The sequence below is a fragment of the Podarcis bocagei genome (genome assembly GCF_964188305.1).
Source record: "Podarcis bocagei genome assembly, chromosome: 3".
NCBI lineage: Eukaryota > Metazoa > Chordata > Lepidosauria > Squamata > Lacertidae > Podarcis > Podarcis bocagei.
The window spans coordinates 94,507,180-94,532,362 of NC_138127.1; the positions used below are offsets into that span (position 1 = coordinate 94,507,180).

At 43.6% G+C, this 25,183-nt stretch overlaps 1 protein-coding gene across 3 annotated transcripts in view; it reads right to left on the reverse strand.

Annotated features, from left to right (window-relative positions):
• Window positions 1-207: 207 nt before the first annotated feature.
• PYGB (glycogen phosphorylase B) overlaps window positions 208-25,183 on the reverse strand; it is a 50,381-nt gene continuing 25,405 nt past the window's right edge. For 2 of the 3 annotated variants that reach the window (XM_081188509.1, XM_081188511.1), the window contains 14 exons: window positions 24,672-24,815; window positions 24,377-24,469; window positions 18,899-19,045; window positions 15,289-15,452; window positions 14,752-14,866; window positions 14,197-14,298; window positions 13,734-13,881; window positions 11,884-11,942; window positions 11,065-11,206; window positions 10,427-10,634; window positions 9,096-9,230; window positions 8,123-8,189; window positions 4,887-6,399; window positions 208-4,715 (listed from right to left, as the gene is read on the reverse strand). In XM_081188509.1, the coding sequence (XP_081044635.1) occupies window positions 6,247-6,399; window positions 8,123-8,189; window positions 9,096-9,230; window positions 10,427-10,634; window positions 11,065-11,206; window positions 11,884-11,942; window positions 13,734-13,881; window positions 14,197-14,298; window positions 14,752-14,866; window positions 15,289-15,452; window positions 18,899-19,045; window positions 24,377-24,469; window positions 24,672-24,815 (1,677 nt within the window). In that variant the 3' untranslated portion in view covers window positions 208-4,715; window positions 4,887-6,246. The remainder of the gene's footprint in view (window positions 4,716-4,886; window positions 6,400-8,122; window positions 8,190-9,095; window positions 9,231-10,426; window positions 10,635-11,064; window positions 11,207-11,883; window positions 11,943-13,733; window positions 13,882-14,196; window positions 14,299-14,751; window positions 14,867-15,288; window positions 15,453-18,898; window positions 19,046-24,376; window positions 24,470-24,671; window positions 24,816-25,183) is intronic. The other variant, XM_081188510.1, reaches the window with a different exon arrangement.

The following is a 25,183-nucleotide window of genomic DNA, read 5'->3' on the forward strand; positions in this document are numbered from 1 at the left end:
TTGATGTACAGGTTCCCGTTCTATGGAAACCAAACCAGCAGAACTACATGAGATTATGCCGGCAGTCGTTAAAAAAAAAAAAAAGCCCTGCTTAATCCCACTCAATGTCCATTCACATGTCCATGTAATGCATTCACGTCCATTCACGTGTCCATGTAATGCAATAATTCTGTACAATGCATAGGGAAATAAAGAGTGACTACAATGGATGGCTGTGTGACTTTTAATAATTTTGAGAGCACAAGAGATTGACAGTAGTATATCAAACACACACATACACAAACTCAAAACCTCAAAAGTTTTGAAAGTGCTATGAGAGTGACAAACAACATTTATTTTGCAAGCAATGGACTGTTTTGGTTAAGTCAGAGATCTTCATTAATGATCCAGTTCTGCTACTCCAGCCCACTCTTGTCTGAAGAAATGCCATCTTTGCAGTACAAGTTAATTACTAGGTTGGGTTTTTAGGCCATATAAACAAAGTTGCATTGCAAAGTGGGAATGTCTGCATGTGACGTTTTATGCTTGAGACTCAATGCGGGACAGTGCTATTATCATTAGAGAGAGATGTTCCTGATTGCTTAAAAGTATATTTAAATAGATATAATGAGAAACACTCAAGAGAGCACAATGTCATTCCCTTGGGTTGTATCCAGCTGAGTTAAACACATTGAAAATAATAGACTGGAATTAGTAATGTCCATTAATTTCAACTGTCTATGCCAATGTTAGACACAACCCTCTATCTGGAGTTTTAGATGGACACATCAGGACAAGGCACACAAATACTGACCTGTAATCAAACTATAAACCGTTCCATCAAGGGTGAGATTAACAGCACTAATGTTCAAATTCCAAAACCGTCCTTCCAGGAAATCCTTCAATTGTTTGTTCTGCTTTTGGTAAAATAAATGAAAAGCACATGATGTATCAACTCCAGGCCACCAAGTGTGCTTGTGTGTTGGTAGGGGCTCTCCCACTCACTTCAATGGAGGGACAGATTTGCATATGCAAAGGAAGGCAAGCAGAATGGTTGCTTCCTAACAAGGAGGTTGGAATACAGAGTTGATTTCCACAAGCCTACTTAGCATAAATGGAGATAGCAGATTCTAGCCCTTGTCTCAAATGCCCTTAAAAGTATGTTTACATGTATAAACCTCCATCAATCGATGAAGAGATGGTGTACACTGGGTTGCTGCAAACCTCTCCACTCCTCTTGGAAATGTCTTTACAGCCAAGCATTTCCTATTGTTTGCTTATAAACTTGCTGGCTTCCTGCTGTTTTAGTTAAGCCATCTTTATTTCTTGGAATGATTAAGAAGGGTCAACATTCATTCTTCTTATGGGAACCTACGGAGCAAACTTGCAAGGCAAGGAAGGTAGGGACTCTTTCGATGGATGGCCTTTCTGCAAGCCCTAGCCGAAGCAGGGAACTTCAGTTATTTTAAACCTATTTTTTGTCCACTGCATTTGGAGTTGAAAGAGCTGGGTTTGAATTAGAGGCAGCTGTGTCTGGTGGCCTTAGGCAAGGTCTTTGTCACCTCACAAAATTAGTCTGTTGTACACCTGGAGGGTTCAATGAGGATGTGGTAGCACCATTCCAGATATGTGGCAACCATTATGGTGTCCTCCAGATATCATAGACTACAGTTCTTGTTTACTTGCCCTGGGGCTGATGGAATTGCAGTTCAACAACATCTGGAGGGGGGGTAGAGGTGGCAGAAAACTATAAAAGGGGCCTGTGATGGTTCTGTCAGAAGGCTATAAAAAGAGCATGGTTAATCAGGATTCTCACCTTTGCCATTCTCCACCCCACCTTTTCTTCCCTGTCTTCAATCTTTTGTTAATTTGCTGTTCTCTACGCACTCAAATGCTGTTTTTATTCCACAGTGTCACCTAGTTGGTTCTTTGACTTTATATTCATACCCTTGGGTTCATTCTATGTAGTATACTCTGCATTTAAAGTTTGTAGTCCACTCAAGCATGAGAGCACCTTAACTATTAACTTTTCTGCTTTAATAGAATGGGAATAATTTCAATAATTCTTGCACTTAGTGACTGACCCTCTCTGATTAAAGAAGTGTTTCTTTAACAGGACTAGCCCACATGGTGCCTTCACAGGACCCCTTGAATATATCCTGCTTATTTGAACTTCTGTTATAATGTCTATTTGTTTTGTTAATGTAATTTGTTTTGTAATGTAATATGGGGGGACATCTTCTGTTTAGTCAGGCGAGAGTTGGTTTAACTATCACTGGAGGACTTTAACTGACATCTGAGGAGCAGTTGGAGATGGAACTCTGAGTATGCAAAAGAAAGCTAGAGAGTTATGTCTATTCTGATTGGTGGTTGCAGGTTTAGAACATTTAGTTAGACCATGTGATTGGTTGGGGGCTAGACAGGGTGGGGCATATAAGGCTGGAGGCTAGTCAGTCTGGGTCAGTCCGTGTTGGTTGGGGCTTGGTGTCTGTGGTGGACAGCCAGAAGAAGAAGACAACAGCAGATGTTCAAGGAAGAAGCAAGGAGACCTGAAAGGAAGGCAGAGTGGCTTGGTGGCCAAAGTTTTGCTTAGGTAGCTGAATCTCTTGGCTTGGGCAAGTGAGGGAGAAGAAGTGAGAGGAAGTTTGGAATGTCTGGTAAAAGAACCAAAGGAAGATTCCAGGACAATATCGCAGAAACATCTCTGGGGGCTTCAACAAAAGTCCTCAGTTAACAGCATTGGTAAGTCTCAATAAGAGTGGAGTAAAATATAAGGACAATCTGGCAAAAGGGTTTTAACAGGATCACTATTGTATTTTTTGCTCCATAAGACACACGTTTTTCCTCCTAAAAAGTAAAGGGAAATGTCTGTGCGCCTTATGGAGCGAATGCGTGGTCCCTGGAGCTGAATTGCCCAGGGGCAAAAAGCAGATTGTGTTTTTTTTTAGAAACAAAGCCACTGAGCAGCTGATCGGCAAGCGACCAGGAGGGAGATAAGGGACACTAGCAATAAAGGAGGCTGCCTGGGAGGGGGGAGGTAAAAGCCCATGGATCCTCAGGATTTTTGCATTGGGTCACCCTAAATTCACCATCAGATCACATAGCATGTCCATGGCTATAGTCTGCACCAAAAAATCACGCATCCACTGTTTTGTGGGGCCGCAGTGGCACAAAAACGTGGTTACAAAGCACAGATCCACATGGATCCTCAGGATTTTTGCATTGGGCTACCCCAAACTCACCGTCAAATCACATGTCTGTGGCCACAGCATGAACCACAAAAATCATACATCTACTGTTTTGATCAGAATATTTTTTTTTTCTTGTTTTCCTCCTCTAAAAACTAGGTGCGTCTTATGGTCAGGTGCGTCTTATGGAGTGAAAAATACGGTAACTGCTTTCTCAACATTCTCTTTTACTAATAGTAGCGCAAAATAAGCAGTTGGTATTTAAGTGACAGCAACAAGTCAGACAGTGTATGCCAATTAAAAGAGGCAATTGCATATTAAAGTAACCACATAGGTTTGTGTACTCAATAAACATTAACATCTTTCTATATAGTGATTATTTCTGGTACCACACCCCTAGCCCATAGTTACCAAGGTCATAGGTAAGACAAAGATTCAAAGGATATAAGTAGAAACAAAACAAAAAGCACCCTTCCCTCAACTCCCATCATCCCCAGCCAGCATGGCTAATGGCTAGGGATGATGGGAGTTGTAGTCCACAACATCTGAAAGGCACCATCTTGGTAAGCAAATGCAAGCTTCCTGGGCTGCACTACCAGCACCTGCCAAGCAGTGCTGAAAGGTGGAATAATTCATTTGTCAAAACATTATATTCCAACCCCTACACTTTCCCTTTTAGGTTATTAATTGATGCCCACTGCTAGATTCAGAAAGATACATTTATGCATTTTTCTAAAACAACCATAACTGTGTTTTGGGAGGCTCTAACTGCAAAGATGCTGTAGTGAAGGATTTATCCAACAATACACTTGGATGTTGCATAAACATGCAAGATTTAAATGTCTATCACAGGTGCTTACTGAATCAAATTGGTGGCCCACACAACAGAAAGTGTTGTACTTTACAGCAGAAATACAGAAATATAGCTCCTTTGCACAAGCTGCAGCAAAACTACACAAACCTTTTAAAGATGAAAATACAGTGGATTGTCATGAAATGAAAATGACAATGAAGGGCATTACTTTTCAGATATTCGTTTCACAAAGTTATGTTTTATGGATTTTTTCAGCAATCAATTTTTGTAACATGACTTAATTTGCTTTGAAAACATATTTAGTGTCATTTTGATTTATTAATTTTTATGGGGTATTCAATACCCAGAGCATTCTCGTTGCATTGGCTTAAGCATTACCACATCAAAAGAGACGGTCAACTTTAATAACGCCAATCATGTTTTTTTGGTAGGGCCACTAAGACCCCTATAAGAAGTGGGAAATATATGTGGGTGGTCGTTTCATATGGCATGTGTTTCAGCATTTCTTCAAATTAATACTAACTAGATACAATTATTTACTGGTGATTTCTGGGGGGAAAAGGAACTAGCACTTTTAATGAACCCTCTGGTTCTGGAATTTTATATAATAACATACATTCATTTCCGGTCCTGGTATTCTGCATTAAAGTGCATGTTGAGTTGGCAGTCCATGCCCAGCTGGAATCAAACCACTTTTTCAGACCATTTCCCCAGCCCTTAGAAATGAGCAGCCACTTACCGTATTTTTCGCTCTATAACACGCACCCGACCATAACACGCATGTAGTTTTTAGAGGAGGAAAATCCGTAGGCATGCCACCCGTAGGCATTCCCTCCATAACACGCACAGACATTTTCCCTTACTTTTTAGGAGGAAAAAAGTGAGTGTTATGGTGCAAAAAATACGGTATTTAGCAGCCCAGGCTGCAAAGGGCTGGCTCAGGTGCCAGGAAAACTAATGGTACGGTCTGAAATTAAAACTCAAAAGGAATCAAACGATAGGTGCTGTTTTCTTTTAATAAGGTAGGAATGTGAGATCCAGAAACAGTAACTGATGAATGAAGGCCACAGGGCTGGGAGTGGAGCTGTGACTCCAACAAGCTAGCTGCATGTATTGCCAGGTGTGGTCTTCTACACTGGAGTGTAATACAGGGATGGACTATATGGTGGCCTCCAGATGTTGCTGGACTCCATCTTCTATCAGCCCCCAGTCAGCCTGGCCAATGGTCAGGGATGATGGGACAGTCCAACATCTGGAGGGCCACAGGTTCCCCACCCCTCCTGTAGGAAATGCAACTTCTGTATCAAAGCTGCACTACTGATGACCCACTAAGCCAAAAGGAGCCTACAAACCACAGATGCTGGTGGCTCAAAACAGCATCTTGGCTTTTTTGGTGAGGATTTTTTTGAAGAATGCCAAGTATCTAGGGGACTACAGGTAGCTTCATGTTCACTTGTTGTTATGGTCTGCACTCTAGATGACAGCAATAGTCCTTTCAGCACTGCTTAAATAGCATCCTTCTTAAACCCCCAGGTGTTCTTTGGGTGTCGTGTTGCCTGAAGTTTCCATATAGATATATAGATATATATAGAGAGAGAGATCTTCTTGATTAAAAAAACCCACTTGAGTTCAGCACATGCAAATTGACAGTTTAAAACTGGAGCAGCTTAATAACAACCGTTTGGGCGTCTAATAACAGGAAGGATGGGAATTTCTTCAGAACATGATCTCTGAAATAGATCTCTCTATTTTGGGGGTCATTGAAGAGTTCCGGCCTAACCTTCCGACAGAGGGCAGCACATGTTTGTTCAAAGTAAGTCATTTGACAGCACCCAACTCTTGTCTTTGCAGTTTCCACCCCCCAGACAGACATAAGCATATCCTGACTAAACAGGGTGGCCTGGCATGGGAGCAAAAGGGCCTGGGAAGTCGGGTACCGTCTCAATAATACAGAACATGCATGCAGGTTGCATTGGTTAAATAGGGGTTTTAAAAGAGAGAATGGCCTCATCTCACCTTCCTCACTCAAGCTCCCTGCTTTAGGCTCAGAATCTTATCACTGCCAACAAGGTCAACGCTTATCGGCTGCAATCCTGCAGAGCACCAGTTTGCCTCCGTTTTCAAGTAACCACCATGCCTTTTATAAATATATGAGAAGCCCAGCGGGTGGTAAAATGCACGTTTTGAATTCATCTGTGGAATATTCATTGGGAAGCAGGAATTGCCAGAGCAGCAGAGCCTTTGCATGCACCTCTTGCAGCGGACTTACTCCCTCGGGATGTTGGGTGGAGGGATCTTCACGGCAGAGGGCTCCACCCCCCAGATCTCTCTGGCGTACTCGGTAATTGTCCTGTCACTGGAAAACTTGCCAGAGCACGCAATGTTCTTGATTACCTTTTTAGTCCACTCTCTGGGATTCTAGAAAGGAAAGGAGTGGGAAGTTTGGTAGATTCAGCAGAGGAACCACAAAAGACACAATGCAGGCTATAATTACAGGCAGCCCCCTGCCCCCATTTACACAGGGATTATGTTCTGGGTCTTCGTGCGCAGAAGTCCGCCCCACCCTCTTTCAGTGCCAAGCACTGCGTGTGCGGTCGTGCGTGCATCAAATGTGCGCAAATTAAGAGTTGCCAGCTGACAACTCTGTTTTTGTGGGTGTTGTGTTCTGTGTCATTTCACGTGTCAACAGTCGCACTTAAGTACGTTCCATCCCCTCCCAGGGCCAAAACAATGCGCACGTTGGCAGTTGTGTGTCAAATGGATGTGCCTAAAATGTATATAATATACATATACAGTGGTACCTCGGGTTACATACGCTTCAGGTTACAGACTCCTATAACCCAGAAATAGTGCTTCAGGTTAAGAACTTTGTTTCAGGATGAGAACAGAAATTGTGCTCCGGCAGCGCGGCAGCAGCAGGAGGCCCCATTAGCTAAAGTGGTGCTTCAGGTTAAGAACAGTTTCAGGTTAAGAACAGACCTCCAGAACGAATTAAGTACTTAACCTGAGGTACCACTGTATATACTGTATATACTGTATACTGTATGCGTATACATACATAATTATACTGATTAATTATATTCTCTGCAGCCAAAGATGGAGAAGCTCTATACAGTCAGCAAAAACAAGACCTGGAGCTGACTGTGGCTCAGATCATCAGCTTCTTATAGCAAAATTCAAGCTTAAACTGAAGAAAGTAGGAAAAACCACTGGACAGGTAAGATACAATCTAAACCAAATCCCTTATGGTGACAGCAGTCACGAAATTAAAAGACGCATACAGTATACAGTATACAGTATATACAGTATATACTGTATGCATACAGTATATACTGGAAAAGACCCCGATGTTGGGAAAGATGGAGGGCACAAGGAGAAGGGGACGACAGAGAATGAGATGGTTGGATGGTGTTCTTGAAGCTACCAGCATGAGTTTGATCAAACTGCGGGAGGCAGTGGAGGACAGAAGTGCCTGGCGTGCTCTGGTCCATGGGGTCACGAAGAGTCGGACACGACTAAACGACTAAACAACAACACCACTGTATGTAATAGCTAACCTTTAATTGGGAATCTACAACCCCATAGAATAGTCGTATGCACCTAACACTCTTACAGCAGCAGAATATATGGCAGCCAAGGCCTGTTTCCTCCTCTGGCCTGTTGTATAGCCTCTCTCCAACCTACTTTAATCTATCAGGGCCTTCTCGGTGTTACCACCCTGGCCATGGAACTCCCTGCCCACAATCTGGCACTTTCCCCATTGATGTTTCACTATTGTTCGAAGAAATCATTGATCTCTTGCTTACTTGACCTGTATATCATCTGCCCTTCTGTCTGTGTTTAGATGGTTTTCTAATATATTTTTTTCATTTTACATGGTTAGCTGCCTCAGGCATCTTTGTAAAGAAAGGTAGGATACAGAATGAATGAATGAATGAAGACAGCGTTTTGCTGGCTGAAATTCACATTTTGGCTACCCAAACTGCTGAAATGCACTTTTCAGTCTACAAACCCATTGACCAGAGGGGGGCCTTTCCCACCATTCAGTTCACCCTAGGATACCAGAGCCATAAATCTTCTATCCATTTCACAAATAAGCCCATTTTTTGAATCTTCAAAACTTCTTGAACGTTGGTCTTACCATGTACAGCTTGTCCACTTGACCTTGAGCTTTGATGTAGGCTTCATAATCGGCAAACACCTTAAACCTGAAACAAAGAAGCGTCTGAGAGTAACTGCGACCTCAGAGGCGTGTTCTCTCCAGCTTTTTCTTATACTCACCATTGCAAAGGCCAGGGCATATACAAAAGTGTATACGCCTTTGACATAAAATGAGTGTCAGCCATTATAAATAGCTGCCCATTTCCCTCTCGACGATAGTAACGTGATATGGAGACACAGAGCCAGTTGGGTGGCTGCAAAGGCATAGAAAAGCCACACCATGGACTGTCAGAAAAGTGAAGCCAGGGATGGCATGTCATCTGGTATGCCCTGCAGAGGACCTTAAGGTCCATGAATAATCATAGTTTAGAGGTCCCGGGCCCTAAGGAAGTTAGATTATCCTCCATCAGGGCCAGGGCCTTCTCAGTGAGGGCTCTGGTGGAATGCTCTGTCCCATGAGACCAGGGCCCTCCAGGATTTAACTTCCTTCCGCAGGGCCTGTAAGACAGAGCTATTCCGCCTGGCTTTCAATTTGAACTTAGCCTGATCTTTTGTTCCCCTTTCTTCCCTCCCCCTCCCTGATTTGTGAAGATTGCCCGCTCTGAGATCCCACAGCTGGTTCTCCCCTGGTCTCCTCGCTGGCCCAAGTGGGACTAATTTAGCCAGCTAGCCCTGGTGATCATCTAATGTTTATTGGATGGATTTCCCCCCTAAGTTAATTTTTGATTCTTGATTTTATTGTTATTTACGCTTTATAGCGCATTTTATGCTGTTTTTTGTAGCATCAATTAAGTGTTTTAAATTTGTTGTTAGCTGCCCTGAGCCCAGTTTCCTGAACCAGGAAGGGCGGGGTATAAATAAAAATTTATTATTATTATTATCCATGAAACACATACCACTGCTTAACCCTGGTTTAGAGCATGCAGGGAAGGCGCATGATTGCTGCCTCTTACCTGTCATGATACATAAGCATGTCGACGACATCTCGGAAGCACCCGGGATCATCTGGTGAGAAGAAGCCGCTGCCAATTTGGTCAACAGCTTGTTTGAGCTCTGGAATCCTCTCATAGTATTCCTTAGCGTTGTACCTAAACGAGGAAACAAATGACATGTTTGGCCTCCTCGTCACCGCTTGCAGAACACGTTGCTTTATATGCGCCACTCAAAGGAGTTAACAGCCCTGTACTAAAGTGATCCAAAGAGGGCCGGCCCAAGACATTTTACCACCTGAGGCAAATGACATTCTGGCAGCTGGACCTTGCGTCAACACTGTTGATGGGACGGGCTCTTCCACCACACCTGAGGGCAGTGTAAGGGTAGTTTGAGGGGCAGAAGGCAAGCCACATGGCACACGCAGCTCCCCTCCAACATTCTGCCACCACTAAGCATTTGCCGACTGAGGTGGCTGCCTCCCTCGGCCTAATGACAGGGCTGTCCCAAGTCCAAATAACTGACGAACTGGACTTGATTTCGAAGCGATTGTCCATGATGACACCAAGTCAAATTAATGGGCATAGGCTCGGCTAATTATTAGCAAGCGGTCTGCCATTATTAGATCTAGTACAAGTTATGTAGAGTTAATTAGTCCAAAGCAACCCACAAGCAGATCGATAGACTTATGTACTGTGCTCATGACACTTATGTGTTTTTGTAAGTTGCTGTAGTATTTGAAGAACTTCTCCCACACCAACACTTTTAAAATCTATTTCTTTTTGGAATGGTGTGTCCTCTTGCTATCACCAGAGCAAACATCTTGTGGCAATGATTTAGAAAAGGGGTAACCAAGATTCCCCCCAGCCCTTCCCCAACAAGGGCTGTATAACCTGGTAGGGACCACTTGCCACAAGCAGACAGGGCTGGAGGCAAATGTAAATGTTGTCTTTGGTTCCTACACACTCGCAGACCCCTCTTTATTCTCCATTTAGTCAATCAAGGAGCACAACCACCAGAATTCCAGCCAGGTAAAACCACACCCAGGGTGTGTGTGTGTGTAAAGGATGACCACCAAGGGGGTGTGGCTTGGAGAAAGAGGGCATGGCTAGGGAGGAGGTGTGGCCAGTGGAGAGTCCTGAGCGTGAGAAGTGTGGAGGGCCCCATCCCTTCCCTGGGTTTGAGGTCCTGTCCCCCCATCAACCTCACAAAACAGGTCTCCTTTGCTCCATTTAATCTGAGCAGTTTTCATGCAGCTGAAGCAAGGCTAAGGCCAAGGGACGTCAAGGGAAAGCCATCCCTGCTACACAGCCTGTTTCCAGGACGCAAGGCTAACGCGGCTGTTCATACAAACCCTTTCTTATCCATCGCCTCCACGTCTTCCACCCGCATGCCAAAGATGAAGAGATTCTCCTCTCCGGCCTCCTCGGCCATTTCTACATTGGCGCCATCCATGGTCCCGATGGTGAGGGCTCCGTTCAGCATGAATTTCATGTTCCCTGTTCCTGAAGCCTCAGTCCCCGCGGTGGAGATCTGCTCAGACAGATCTGAAGCAGGGATCACTGGGGCGGAGTGAAAAAAAGATATTCTGGTAAAAAATGCTTCTCCCCTACTTAAAACACCCAGACACCCTTTGCCTAGATGGTAGCTCAGTACTACAACACCTGTGTTGCCTGGTTCCAAAGTCCAAGGCAAAAGTCTCCAGAGGCCTTTTATTAGAAATATGAATTTGGAGAACTGTTATAAAGATGATATAATGAAATTCTGTTAGAGGGGATTCGAGGAAGTCAGTTATCAATGTTAAGAGAATTAGGTATTTGAAGAAATAATTTTTCTCTGGGTTTAATTTTATTGTATTGTAGTGTGTTTTTCTTTGTTGTGTGTTTTGTTATGTCATTTTGTGATAAATGTGGAAAATCAATAATTTTTTTGGGGGGGAAAAAGTCTCCAGAGGCCTTGTGCCAACGCCTAAGAACATCTCCGTCCTCTTACCTTTCTCAGCAAGCGACACTCTGTAGTTCTCCAAGAAGATGACTTTCAGCCTGTCGCCTATGTAAGGGTCATTATTGACGACGTCTCCAATGGCTGTGATCAGTCTGATGATCATTTTTGCCATGTGGTAGCCGGGGGCAGCCTGGACGCAGAGAGGGAAGATACACGCGGATCAAAAGGGAATTGGTGGGAAAGAGACAGGGTGTGTAATCAGGCAAACAGCTTCAGGAGGGGTGCTGTACAGATTCACTGGTAACAGAGCCTCTGTCTAAAAGTCAGGAAAACAGGGCAGTTCTCATGTTTACACGCTCGAAAAATAAACCCTGCAGGAGCAAGATGGAACACACTCCCGGTGCTAACCGAGGGAGGGAATGTGTGCATGTGCTTGTCTGCAGTTTAGGAAACACTGTCCCAGCTACTGAGGAGAAAGCTTGCTTGAGCATCAAGTCCCTTAAAGGTAAAGGTAAAGGGACCCCTGACCATTAGGTCCAGTCATGACCGACTCTGGGGTTGAGGCGCTCATCTTGCTTTATTGGCCGAGGGAGCTGGCATACAGCTTCCAGGTCATGTGGCCAGCGTGACTAAGCCGCTTCTGGCGAACCAGAGCAGCGCACGGAAACAGCATTTACCTTCCCGCCAGAGAGCGGTGCCTATTTATCTACTTGCACTTTGACGTGCTTTCAAACTGCTAGGTTGGCAGGAGCAGGGACCGAGCAATGGGAGCTCACCCCGTTGCGGGGATTCGAACCGCCGACCTTCTGATCGGCAAGTCCTAGGCTCTGTGGTTTAACCCACAGCGCCACCTATCAAGTCCCTTACCTTTCCTCCAATCATAACTGTTCTTGGCACGCAGGACTTTTTTGGGTCTCTTCTGATGCCTGGGAAAAGCAATATGGTGATTAATTAGTGTCATTTATTTATTTATTAAATCTATATACCGCCCTTCATCAAAAGATCTCAGAGCAGTTCACAGAATAAAATACAAGATAAAACACATGTAAACCAAAACAACAAAACAATAACCCCATTGAGAGATGGTCTCTCTTTATCAATTATTGGAATGAGAAAATTACAGGTTGCGTTTCCTCTCCGCCCAACCTATTTCAACTTATATAATTATTTCATCTTAATTCTTTTTGTTAAAACTATTATATTAATTAAGAGATTTGCGGCCTTTTCCCTCCTTTCTCTTTCGTCTTTCTTTTCTCTCACTCAGATTAGCAAATACATTCATAAAAAGCAATGCAGAAAAAGAAAAAGAAAAAAGCAATGGTGGAACTCAGCCATCGAAGGCTGTTGCTATGCAGAATATTATTTTGAGATGTGCTTTTAAATGCAAGATGGACGATGCCTCAATAAGAACATTGCAAAATAAACGCCTCGCTCTCATCAGCTGTGGTCTAGCTCTTATCACATTCTGCCACATGATCTGCAAACCACACAGATGACTTCCTGCAAGATATCCACATTCTCGCTCTGGCCTGTCAGCTGATGTTTGCCAGCCCTTTCTATTAATTACATGAGGTTCTGATCAAGTTCCTAAACATGCATCTACGAAGGCTGAAATTTCACAGCGTGGCAAAGCCCATTGCCCTGGGATCTTGAGCCAAAGACAATGCAGTATCGCTGGTGGAGAGGCACACAGACGATACTTGTAGAGTAAAATGGCACGGCTCTTAAGCCTAATCTACACACACGGCAAAATTAAGAACGTAAGAGACCTGCAGGATCAGGCAACGCATTCTGTTCTGACATCGAGCAGAGAATGAATGCAGCAGCCATCTCCCTATTCACGACTCCCAGCAAGTAGTATTCAAAGGCATTATCCAGAATGCAGCAGCTAGACTAGTGACTGGGAGTGGCCGCTGAGAACATACATTGGCTCCCAGTACGTTTCCGAGCACAATTCAAAGTGTTGGTGCTGACCTTTAAAGCCCTAAAGGGTCTTGGCCCAGTATACCCGAAGGAGCGTCTCCACCCACATTGCTCTGCCCGGAAACTGGAGTTCCAGTTTCGAGGGGCTTCTGGCCGTTCCTTCACTGCGAGAAGTGAGGTTGCAGGGAACCAGGCAGAGGGCCTTCTCAGTAGTGGCACCTGCCCTGTGGAACGCCCTCCCAGAAGATGTCAAGGCAATAAACAACTATTTTACTTTTAAAAGACACCTGAAGGCGGCCCTGTTTAGGGAAGTTTTTAACGTCTGACGTTGTATTGTTTTTGATATTTGGTTGGAAGCCACCCAGAGTGGCTAGGGAGACCCAGTCATATGGGCAGGGTATAAATAATAAATTATTATTATTATTACTCTTCAATCTGCAGGTGGGGTGACTGCATTTCTGAATGCTTGCAAAAGCATCCTTGCATGTAAGAAAACTTCGCACATTAGATAGAGAAAGAAGACTATCTCCCCAACAAGCTAGTTTTCCCATCTCCTGCGTACATTTGGTGCTATGTTATTATGATTAGAATCATAGAATCATAGAGTTGGAATAGACCACAAGGGCCATCGAGTCCAACCCCCTGCCAAGCAGGAAACACCATCAGAGCACTCCTGACATATGGTTGTCAAGCCTCTGCTTAAAGACCTCCAAAGAAGGAGACCAAAAGCATATTTTTGTCCAAAAGCATTCCGTAGCCCCGAAGTTGCTGCTTTGTTGGGCTAAGCTACTCACGGTTGTAGAGTGTGATGATATGCAGGCAATTGAGGAGCTGCCTCTTGTATTCATGAATTCTTTTGACGTGCACATCAAAAATAGAGGCAGGGTTGATTTTCACCTTGTACTGTTTTTCCAAGTAGGCTGAGAACTTCTGCTTGTTCTCCTGGCAAAAGGAAATTTGGGGTTGAAGTTAGTGGCCAGGACATTTAAGTCTGACTCTAGCTGCACCGTTTGGTCTAGGCTGAGATTCTAGATTATATAACTTATCTATATCCCACCTTCCACCCAAGCTGTAAGGCAGCTTACAATATTTTAAAGCAAAATTAGAAAACACAAAGTTGCAAGAACAAATTAGTTAAAAAAACAGTAATTAAAATACATTGGAACATGTTTAGAACCAGCAATTAACATATACGGTTTGTCCTGACCGCAGCCCAGCATATCACAGTGTTTCTCGCTAACATGCTGCCATCCCCACCTGTTTAACTTTGGCGACATCCCTGATGAAGGCCTCATCATTGACAAAGCTTAGCAGCTTCTTGAGCTGGCTTAGATCCGTTAGAAAATCTTCCCCAATTCTCTGTAATGAAAAGAAGAAAGAAAACCATCAATCGACAGACCTGCTTATGTTTGCTTCTGCGCTCCCTGCACTACAAAAACTATAAACTGCCAGGGACAAAAAACCATGAAGTTAGGGACGTGGCGACTGAATTCTTGCGCACCCCAAATCCAAGAAACCCCACGGGTGAGGGATGCTTTTTGATGAAAGGGCCACGTTTCCTTCTGGGTAACCTTGCAGAGGCCACATGTCAAGGTGGGTGGGGCCAGAAGCAAAAATGTGGGGTGTGGTCTGCAGAGAGTCCAAAGCATCAGAAACCAAAGCCTGGGAAGCCACATTCAGGCCCTAGGTCTGAGGTTCAATGGCCCTGATCTAAGGAAAAAATGGAATGAAGACAGATCCATTGAGGAGGAGGAGGACCCAGCAATAGGGGTAATTGCTCCATGGAATCCCTCTTGGCTGAAGTCAGTTCACCTCCACAATGACATCAGAGAGTCCCGGGTTACAAAGCAGGAGCCACCGCCTTGGAGTGATGCCGTTCGTCTTGTTCTGAAACTTCTCCGGCTCCATTTCGTAGAAATCTTTGAATCTAAAAAAGCACAAGATGGATCACAAGACATTAGAAGAAGGGTCATGTGTCATTTAGGGCCAGTTAGTAACAGTGAGCAGAAACATGTGACCGCTAAAAAAACGATTATGTATTTTCTAGTTTTATATTTTTATTTTATTCTGTGAGCTGCCCTGAGACCTGGGGGTGTAGGGTGGTATATAAATTTATATAAATAAGAAAAATAAGCTATCTCTGGGGTCTGGGCCAAATGGAAAGAAAGAGGTGCATAAAACAGAAAAGAAAAAAACGGAAAATCAAAGTTTGGCAAAGGATTTGCAGCGATGCATATGCAGAAAATAAACTATCTTTGCTCATAGATCCCCGGGGAGACGCTGACAGCCTGGCCTGTCTTCTCCTGAGCTGACAGCCTGTTGCAAAAAAGTGAAGGAAGCAGGACTCACATAGAGCTCTTTACAATCTCCGAGTGAATCCGGGCCACTCCGTTGACTGCATGGGAGCCAATGATACACAGGTTGGCCATATTGACCCTCTTGAAGTCTCCTTCCTCTATCACGGACATCCTTCGGAGGCGGTCAATGTCTCCTGGGAAGAGGGCCGCCACATTCTGCAAGGACACAAGGAGAGGGGGATATTAACAACAAGATCTAAAGGAGATCCCACAATAGAACCCTTTACACCAGAAAAAATGTGAAGAAATTTCCTGGACGATTGAAGTCATGAGTCCATTTTACTTCCTCTCCAGGGACGCGGACTTAGAAAAAATATTGGGGGGGCCCGGGAAAGCTCATGAATAATAAATAAGCTCATGAATATGCAAATAAAGTGGCTCCGGCCCTAAATAGGGCAAGCCACGCCCCCCCAGCCAGCCGATTGGCTGGCTGGGAGGTGTGGCCAGTCGGGATTCCCCTGTTCTCGCGGGATTTCCAGCCGGGGCTCTCCGATTAGGGCGCGCGGCTGGCTGGCTGGCGAAGGAGGAGGCGGGGGACGGCGGCGGCGCTCTGCTGGAAGGGCGCCCGCCTGAGATTATTGGGGGGGCTGAGCCCCCCCAAAAATTTTTTTGAGGGGGCTCGAGCCCCCTCAAGCCCCATGGAGTCGGCGCCTATGTTCCTCTCCCCTAGAAACCGCCACAGCTTGTATGTTGGAGGTCTTTGGGCCCTTCCAGATGACCTACCGTATTTTTCGCTCCATAGGACGCACTTTTTCCCTCCTAAAAAGTAAGGGAAAAAGTCTGTGCGTCTTATGGAGCGAATGTGTGTTCCCTGGAGCCAAATCGCTGTTGTCCTGTGCTCCTGGGCTGCTCTTTGGGGGTGGGGGGAGGAGCCACGGTGCTCTGCCCGCAGCCTCTGCTTTCCCCGAAGTCCCGACAAGGTTTGCAAGCAGCGGGAAGGCTGTGCGCTCCCAGGCTGCTCTTTGGGGGTGGGGGGAGGAGCCACGCGGCTCTACCGGCAGCCTCTGCTTTCCCCTGAAGTCCCGACAAGGTTTGCAAGGTTTGCACGCAGAGGGAAGGCTGTGTGCTCCTGGGCTGCTCTTTGGGGGTGGGGGGAGCAGCCACACTGCTCTGCCTACAGCCTTTGCTTTCCCCTGAAGTCCCGACAAGGTTTGCAAAGTTTGCAAGCAGAGGGAAGATTGTGTGCTGCTGGGGTGCTTTGTGGGGGTGGGGGTGGGGAGCTACACTGCTCTGCCTACAGCCTTTGCTTTCCCCTGAAGTCCCGACAAGGTTTGCAAGGTTTGCAAGCAGAAGGAAGGCTGTGTGCTGCTGGGGTGCTTTTTGGGGGTGGGGGGAGGAGCCACACTGCTCTGCCTACAGCCTTTGCTTTCCCCTGAAGTCCCGACAAGGTTTGCAAGCAGAGGGAAGATTGTGTGCTGCTGGGGTGCTTTTTGGGGGTGGGGAGCTACACTGCTCTGCCTACAGACTTTGCTTTCCCCTGAAGTCCGGACAAGGTTTGCAAGGTTTGCAAGCAGAGAGAAGGCTGTGTGCTCCTGGGGTGGGGGTGGGGAGCAGCAAATTGCTGTCTCTCAGTGCCTCCTAATTCAGCTGCAAAGGATTGCCTAACTGGATTCTGAGCTCCATTTGAAGTTTAAAAATAGTAAGTTTGGGGATTTCTTCAAGTAGCAGTTTTGGGGAAATAGTCATAAATACATGCAAAGCATCTCCACAAACCAGTAATAGTAATTTCAGCTAAAACTGAGCAGGTATCTGGCTCAGGAACAGTTTAAACTGCACAGCTATAACCAGACATCCTGTGTGTGTGGACCATGTTCCTAGTAGCTAATCTTTACTGCTGAAAAGAGGCTCTGATATTCCACTCCAACTCTATAATTCATTATACAAATTCTTACAAGTACAGTCCACCTATACTAAACCAAAAACATTGTGTTCTCTTGGTATTGAATGGAAGCTATTTATCTGCCCTCTTTTCCTCCTCTGTTCTTTGCTCAGTCACTCCATTTTGAATCTTCCTTTCAAAACAACCATGCCTGTTTTGAGAAAACTTCAGAGATTTAGGAACTGGAGCACAATCATTTGATCTTTAGCTTCACAGTATTTTAATATTCTTTTGGAAGCCGCCCAGAGTGGCTGGGGAGGCCCAGCCAGATGGGCGGGGTATAAATAATAAATTATTATTATTATTATTATTATTATTATTATTATTATTATTATTATTATTATTATTATCATCATCATCATCATCATCATCATCATCATCATCTTTTTGCTGTTCCTCCATACTCCAAGCACTTCTCATTTGCACAGCCCTGGTTTCTCTCCCTGACTATTAATATTCTTGATTAATAACAGTAAAATGCTCAAATTTTAGTTTTTGTGACTGCTGCCAATACTAACTTCCCAGTGATAATGAAAACAGCTACATTATAATGGAATGTGTCCTTTTTCCATTCTCATCATTATATACCATGGCTCGCTTTAAAGCAGCAAAGTGGACAGGAGCCACACACTTTGCTGTTTTAAATAGTTTAGTACAAAATTTGAGTCAGATTTTTTTTCTTGTTTTCCTGCTCTAAAAACTTGGTGCGTCTTTTGGTCAGGAGCGTCCTATGGAGCGAAAAATACGGTACTTATTGAGCACTCATCCTGATTTGCTTACACAACACTTACATGGAGTTTAAAAAGGTAAAGGGACCCCTGACCATTAGGTCCAGTCGTGACTGACTCTGGGGTTGCGGCACTCATCTCGCTTTATTGGCCGAGGGAGCCGGCATACAGCTTCTGGGTCATGTGGCCAGCATGACTAAGCCGCTTCTGGCGATCCAGAGCAGCGCACGGAAATGCCGTTTACCTTTCTGCCGGAGTGATATCTATTTATCTACTTGCACTTTGATATGCTTTCGAACTGCTAGGTTGGCAGGAGCAGGGACCGAACAACGGGAGCTCACCCCGTTGCGGGGATTCGAACCGCCGACCTTCTGATTGATATTTCCTAGGCTCTGTGGTTTAACCCACAGCACCACCCGCGTCCCTTACATGGAGGTTAGATTATGTCTAATCTTTAGTGAGCATCTGTCCTGATTTGTCTGCAGGCTGCTTCTACAACGGGCACTTCTTCTGTTTTTATTGTGGTGTGTTTATACTACATCTGTTTAGCTATTTGCACACTCTACACTTTTGCAGGCATTTCCACGTTACTTTCCAAACAGCAGAATACCTGATTTTGTTGTACCAGGGCAAAAGAGCGCTTTAATCTCTAACTTCCTTGCTCTGCATTACCATAGCAGTTTGCCTTTCTGTCACCTGATCCCCTCTGAACTGCTGCTGCAATACCACCTCCTGGGCAGCTGGCAACACTGTAGAAGAATTAGCCATCACCTCCCTTCTGTGCCATAGTGCCACCACTGAAGGTGGCCAGTATTGCAGCTCCTAATTCAGCAGGGCTCAGGTGACGCCAAGTGCCAATAGGATTCCACAAAGTTCTATAAAGCTTCTGACTTTGGCAATGGGCAACTTGTGGCTTAGGTACAGACTGAGCCTCCAGGCCTCTCAGTCAACCCAACCCCCCGTTCCCCACCACCCCATTTATCCCGTCTCCTTACGTCGAGATGTTTCTGATTGATCGCATAAATGATCTCCAAGTGTCTTGGCAGGAGTTTCTCGAACATAGAGACAGGCCAGCGCTCCAGGGCTTCAGGCAGCACGGTGTGGTTGGTGTACGCGCAAGTTCGCTTCGTGATTTCCCAGGCCTGGAGCAAAAAATTAAAAACAACGGATGAGATAACACAAGGGCACTGCAGACTGAATCTGATCTGATCCACGAAGAAATAATGAAAATACTAAGAAAATCATATAGTAAAAGGCCAGAGGCGTTCCTTTTAGGGATTTTAAATGATGATATTCCAAAAGACAAAACTAAATTTTTCTTATACGCAACGTCTGCAGCAAGAATCCTGGTGCCTAAGTATTGGAAAGGGAATCAGTTACCCACTAGGGGAGAGTGGTTATGTAAGCTTTCAGAATACTTAGAATTAGCCAAATTGACAGACATAATAAGATAAAAGCCAAAAAGTGAAGTAAAAAAAGAATGGGAGTGCCTAAATGAAAAATTGTAATCTGATGGATATTTGGCGTCTCAGACACCCATTGGAAAAGCAATATACATTCCACTCTGAGCCACACCATTCGATGTCACGGATCGATCAGGTTTGGATATCAAATGAACTTGGTCCCAGGGTTAAAAAAATTGATATAAAACCGAGAATAATATCTGACCATAACCCGATAGAATGGGAAATGGAGAGTTACGATAAAAGAACTTTTAGATGGAAGCTAAAAGACTATCTCCTAAGTGATCAAAGAATTGTGGAAAATGCACATAAAAAGCTATCAGAATATTTTACGGACAACCGAGACAAAGGTACAAATATTAATACAGTCTGGGACGCCAGCAAAGCCGTGATAAGAGGATATTTTATTCAACAGAACGCGATTAAAAATAGGAACAGAGAGAAAGGAAAAGAGGAAATTCTAAGGCAGATTATGGAAAATGAACAAAAACTAATTCGGAAACCCAACTCTCAGAAAATAAAAGAAAACATAAAAATTCTTCAAGCCCAATTTGCTGCGATAATAAACAGAGAGATAGAATGGAACATCAAAAAGCTGAGACAAAAGAGCTTTGAATTCTCAAACAAATCCGGAAAGTGGCTGGCGTGGCAAATTAAGAAGAGAAAAGAACAAAGTACAATAAATAGAATTGTAATAGAGGGAGAAGAGGTTACTGATCCAAAAGAAATCAGGAAAGAGTTCCTAAATTACTACAGAGGCCTTTATAAAAAGAAAGAAAGAAATAACCTAAGGAAAATAGAAAGATTTCTGAAAGAGAAAAGGGTGCAGAAAATCCCAATCGATAAAAAGCAACGTTTAAACAAACCAATTGAAATAGAAGAGATAGAGGAGGTAATTAAAGATTTAAAAAGAGGGAAGGCTCCGGGACCTGACGGATTCACAGCAAGCTATTACAAAGAGATGAAAGCTGTGCTTTTGAACCCTTTGAAGGAGACTATGAACAGTGTTCTAAGAAAAGGAGAAATCCCGGAGACTTGGAAGGAGGCGTTCATTACCCTCATTCCGAAACAGGATGCAGACCTAACCCAGGTCAAAAATTACAGGCCAATTTCGTTGTTGAATACGGACTACAAAATATTTGCAGGCATCCTTGCGAGAAGATTGAAGTCCATATTGGGGGAAATCATCCATAAAGACCAGGCCGGGTTTCTCCCAGGCAGGAATATGAGGGACAACCTAAGAAATATAATTAATATGCTTGAATACCTATCGATGAGAATCGATAAGCAGGTGATAATGATGTTTGTGGACGCTGAAAAAGCGTTTGATAATGTGGCATGGGACTTTATGATGAAGAACTTAGAACATCTGGAAGTAGGAGGGAACTTCTATAATGGGGTGAACGCAATATATAGAGAACAAAAGGCCAAACTGATTATAAACAACATTATGACAGAGGAAATAAAGATACAAAAGGGTACAAGACAGGGATGTCCACTCTCCCCGTTGCTATTCATAATGGTTTTGGAAGTACTCTTAAACTCAATCAGACAAAATGAGAAAATTAAGGGAGTGACAATCGGACAGCATGCTTATAAGACCAAAGCATTTGCAGACGATCTTGTTATAATGACGGAAGACCCAATAACCACAACAGAAGAAATTTTAAAGGAAATAGATCAATTTGGAGAATTAGCAGGCTTTAAATTAAATAAAAGGAAAACAAAGATGATGGTCAAGAACACAGATCAAAGAACAATAGAAACAATCCAAGAACAGACACAGATACAGGTGGTCAAGAAAATAAAATATCTGGGGATTTGGCTCACGCCTAAAAATATAGATCTATATAAAAACAATTATGAGCCGGTGTGGAGAGAAATAAGAAAAGACCTGGAAGTATGGGGAAGACTGAAACTGTCCTTCTGGGGAAGGATCAATACCATCAAGATGAACGTACTACCGAGGGTACTATTTTTATTCCAGACCATTCCCATAATTAAGGGGAGTAGAGTGTTTAAAGAGTGGCAGAGAGCATTATCGAGATTTATATGGCAAGGCAAGAAACCTCGCATAAAATATAAATTGTTGACAGATAATAGAGAAAGGGGAGGATTTGCCTTACCGGACCTCGGACTCTACTACGAGGCGGTATGCCTCTGTTGGGTGAAAGAGTGGGTTAAGCTAAACAATAAGGAGTTACTTGATTTAGAAGGCTTTAATAACAGGTTTGGGTGGCACGCTTATTTGTGGTGTGGTAAGAGGAAAATGCATAAGGGGTTTGAAGACCATATTTTTAGAGGCCCACTTATCGAAGTATGGGAAAGGTATAAGAATGTACTGGAACCAAAGATTCCACACTGGCTCTCACCTCTCGAAGTGATGAGCCTCAAGAAAATTAACATGGATGGGGACTGGGCAACATATGAGCAACTGCTAACGAAAGAGAATGGGAAATGGAAATTAAAACCATATGAGCAGATTAAGGGGCATGTGTATGATTGGTTACACCACTTCCAAGTCAACGAGATGTTTAGAAAAGAGGCTAGAGATAGAGGGTATGCAGATAAAGAATCGAAATTTCAGAGGGAAATCATAAATTGCGAGGAGAAAATAATATCTAGAATGTACAAAATGTTGTTGGATTGGAACCTGGCAGATGAAGAAGTAAAGACAGTAATGGTTCGATGGGCTAATGATGTGGGCCACAATATACAATTTGAAGATTGGGAGAACTTATGGAAAGAGGGTCTGGATTTTACTGCATGTATGACTGTGAAAGAGAATGTCATGAAGATGTTTTACAGGTGGTATATAACACCTGTGAAATTGTCAAGAATGTACAAAGTGGATAGCAAATGTTGGAAGTGCGAGGAGAAGGAAGGTACTTTCTACCATATGTGGTGGGAGTGCAGGAGAGTGAAAGAATATTGGGAAGAAGTTTACACTGAATTAAAAAAGGTCTTAAAGTATACATTCACTAAAAAATCAGAAATCTTCCTGCTAGGAATTTTAGGGAATGAAATTAAAAAGAAAGACCATAAACTTTTGTACTATGCAACAACAGCCGCAAGGATAGTTCTTGCTCAAAAGTGGAGAAAAAAGGAAATGCCAACAATAGAGGAGTGGAGATCGAAGTTACTAGACTACTCGGACTTGGATAGGTTAACGGGAAAGATTAGACACCTAAGAGACCAAAAGTTTGCCAAGGACTGGGGGAAATATGCGGATTACTTGGAACACCTTAGTGAAGGTCAAATAACGTTAAGGGGATTTAGAGAAGCACTGTAAAAGAGGAAGAGGTATTGTTTAAGGAAAATAGAGGCGAAAGAGTAACCAATGACAATACATAATAGGCAATGTGTTTCTTAGATTTTTACTGCGGAAGATTCACGGGCGGGCTGAAGGAAGTCCAGAAAGAGATGACTACGTTAATTCGATGGAAAAAATTTTTATTGTATATATGGAATATTTGTTTCGTGCTGTATCTTCTTTTCTTTAAACTTTTGTTTGGTTACTTTACTTTTTCTTTCTGTCCTTTATCTTTGGAAAATCAATAAATACTTATCTGGAAAAAAAAAAAAAAGAATCCTGGTGCCTAAGTATTGGAAAGGGAATCAGTTACCCACTAGGGAAGAGTGGTTATGTAAGCTTTCAGAATACTTAGAATTAGCCAAATTGACAGACATAATAAGATAAAAGCCAAAAAGTGAAGTAAAAAAAGAATGGGAGTGCCTAAATGAATACCTCAAAAGTCAAAGTTTGAGGACAGAAATCTGGCTGAGTCTGGAATAACCTTGTGAAGTGAAAGGATAAGAAAGAGGGATTTATATCTAGATGTTAGGATAGAGATGATAAGGAAAACAGGAAGACACAATGAGAGATAAAGGAGGTGCTGTGGGATTGGTGGAAGTCAATGTTTTGTGTGTGTTTTTTAGTGTTTATATTGTTAACTTGTAAGATATGGACTTGTTTTGTTTTTTTAGTTGTTGCTTTTTTAGTTTTTCAAATGGTTTTTGTGTGTTGTGTATTGTTATTTTTCGATATTTTACGTGTTGTTGTGTGGAAAATACTAATAAAATTTATTTAAATTCTAAAAGAAAGAAAGAAAGAAAAAGAATCTGATCCTGGTAGCAACCAAGCTGCTACACTCTCTTAGGCTCACTAAGCAGGCCTGGCTAAATCCGATCTGCGGCTTGTCAGTTGCAATCGCATTGTGGAAGCACTAAATGTACCTGGATAGTGACTGACTCCTGGCACTAGGGGGAGAGGGGACAGGGATTGGCTGTTCAACAAGATCCTAAGTAGCACCGCAGGCCAGTTGGGCAGGGCCACCCATGCTGAATTCAACAAAGCCGCCATCTGAGCATGTGCAATGGCTGTCTCAAATAGACACACCTCAGCTTAGCCACAGCTCCCGTTTTTGAATTGGATGGATGCTGGTTGGAAGGAAAAGTAATCAAACAGCAGTATTTCTCAAGAAACTACAAGGAACACACATATGTACTCTGCTTCAAACACCAGTGGTGGGAGCGCATGAGAGCCAGAGTAAACGGCGGTACATACACAGCCTATTTTTTTCTTTTGAATCCAAAGAGAGTATGCTTTAAAAAATTTGGTGCCTTTTTCTGTTGCTGCGGAGGGAGGACGTGGTTGGTCAACAGTAGGGCTGGGTGATATATCGATATATCATCCAAAACCTGTTTGGGAAGTTCACATCGTGATAACTGTTTCATAACATTTGACCTGGCAGATCACAACGTGTGTGAGGGTTGGCCGATAGCTGGTTCTCAATATCGTGATATATCACCAGCAAAACATTGCGATATATCGGGGCAATGTCCTGGCAACTGCTACTACTTAGGGGCCTAAAACAGATAAATGACGGTATTATCAATCACCACATGGTCACTTTCATCAGCAGACAATCCCACAGTTCTCTTGGGACAGTTTGCATGGAGAGAACCTTGCTGTCACATGCAATATGGCTGTGTCCATTTCCCTCTTACCTTATCCCAGTCCATTTTTTCCACATCAACAAAGATCCTCATGAGCTCAGGAATAGAGAGGGCAGGGTGGGTGTCATTCAGCTGGATGGCAACCTGTAAAATGGACATCTAAAGTTGAAGCTGTTTCCACTGGGAGGGGGGAGTTCAACCAGAGCTTGCTTGGGGACTTCCTAGCTTCTCAAACATTTCTGTGAAATGTCGAGTGCTCCTCCACCCATCCCAAAGGCAAAAACCTAAGGTGTCCTTTGGAACGAAAGCTGCAGTTATGTCTCGGCCCTCGTTTTTAAATATTCACCTTGTCAGGGAAGGTCTCGAAGCAGGTTCTCACGGGGTCGCGGCACCCGAATTTGGAGGACTTGAATCGCCGTATGATATCCTGGAGAGTGGCGGCGACCACAAAGTACTCTTGCTTCAAACGCAGCTCTTTCCCTTCAAAGAACTTTGGAAGGCAGAGAGAGAAGAATCGTCACTCCTGCAGCCACTGCTGACAAGCCTGCTATAGTAATAATAATAATGATATCCAGCGCAAAAATGGTAAGAATACAGTGGTGCCTCGCAAGACGAAATTAATTCGTTCCGCGAGTTTTGCCGTCTTGCGATTTTTGTCGTCTTGCGAAGCACGGTGTTGGAAAAGTTTTGGAAAAGCTTAAAAAATCACCAAAGTCTTTAAGAACCTCAAAAAAGGCTACCACACTGCGTTCTATGAGTTGCGTTCTACAGTCAAGTCGCAACTGTATTAACGGTGTTAAGAAAAAGGAAACAAACTTGCAAGACGTTTCCGTCTTGCGAAGCAAGCCCATAGGGAAA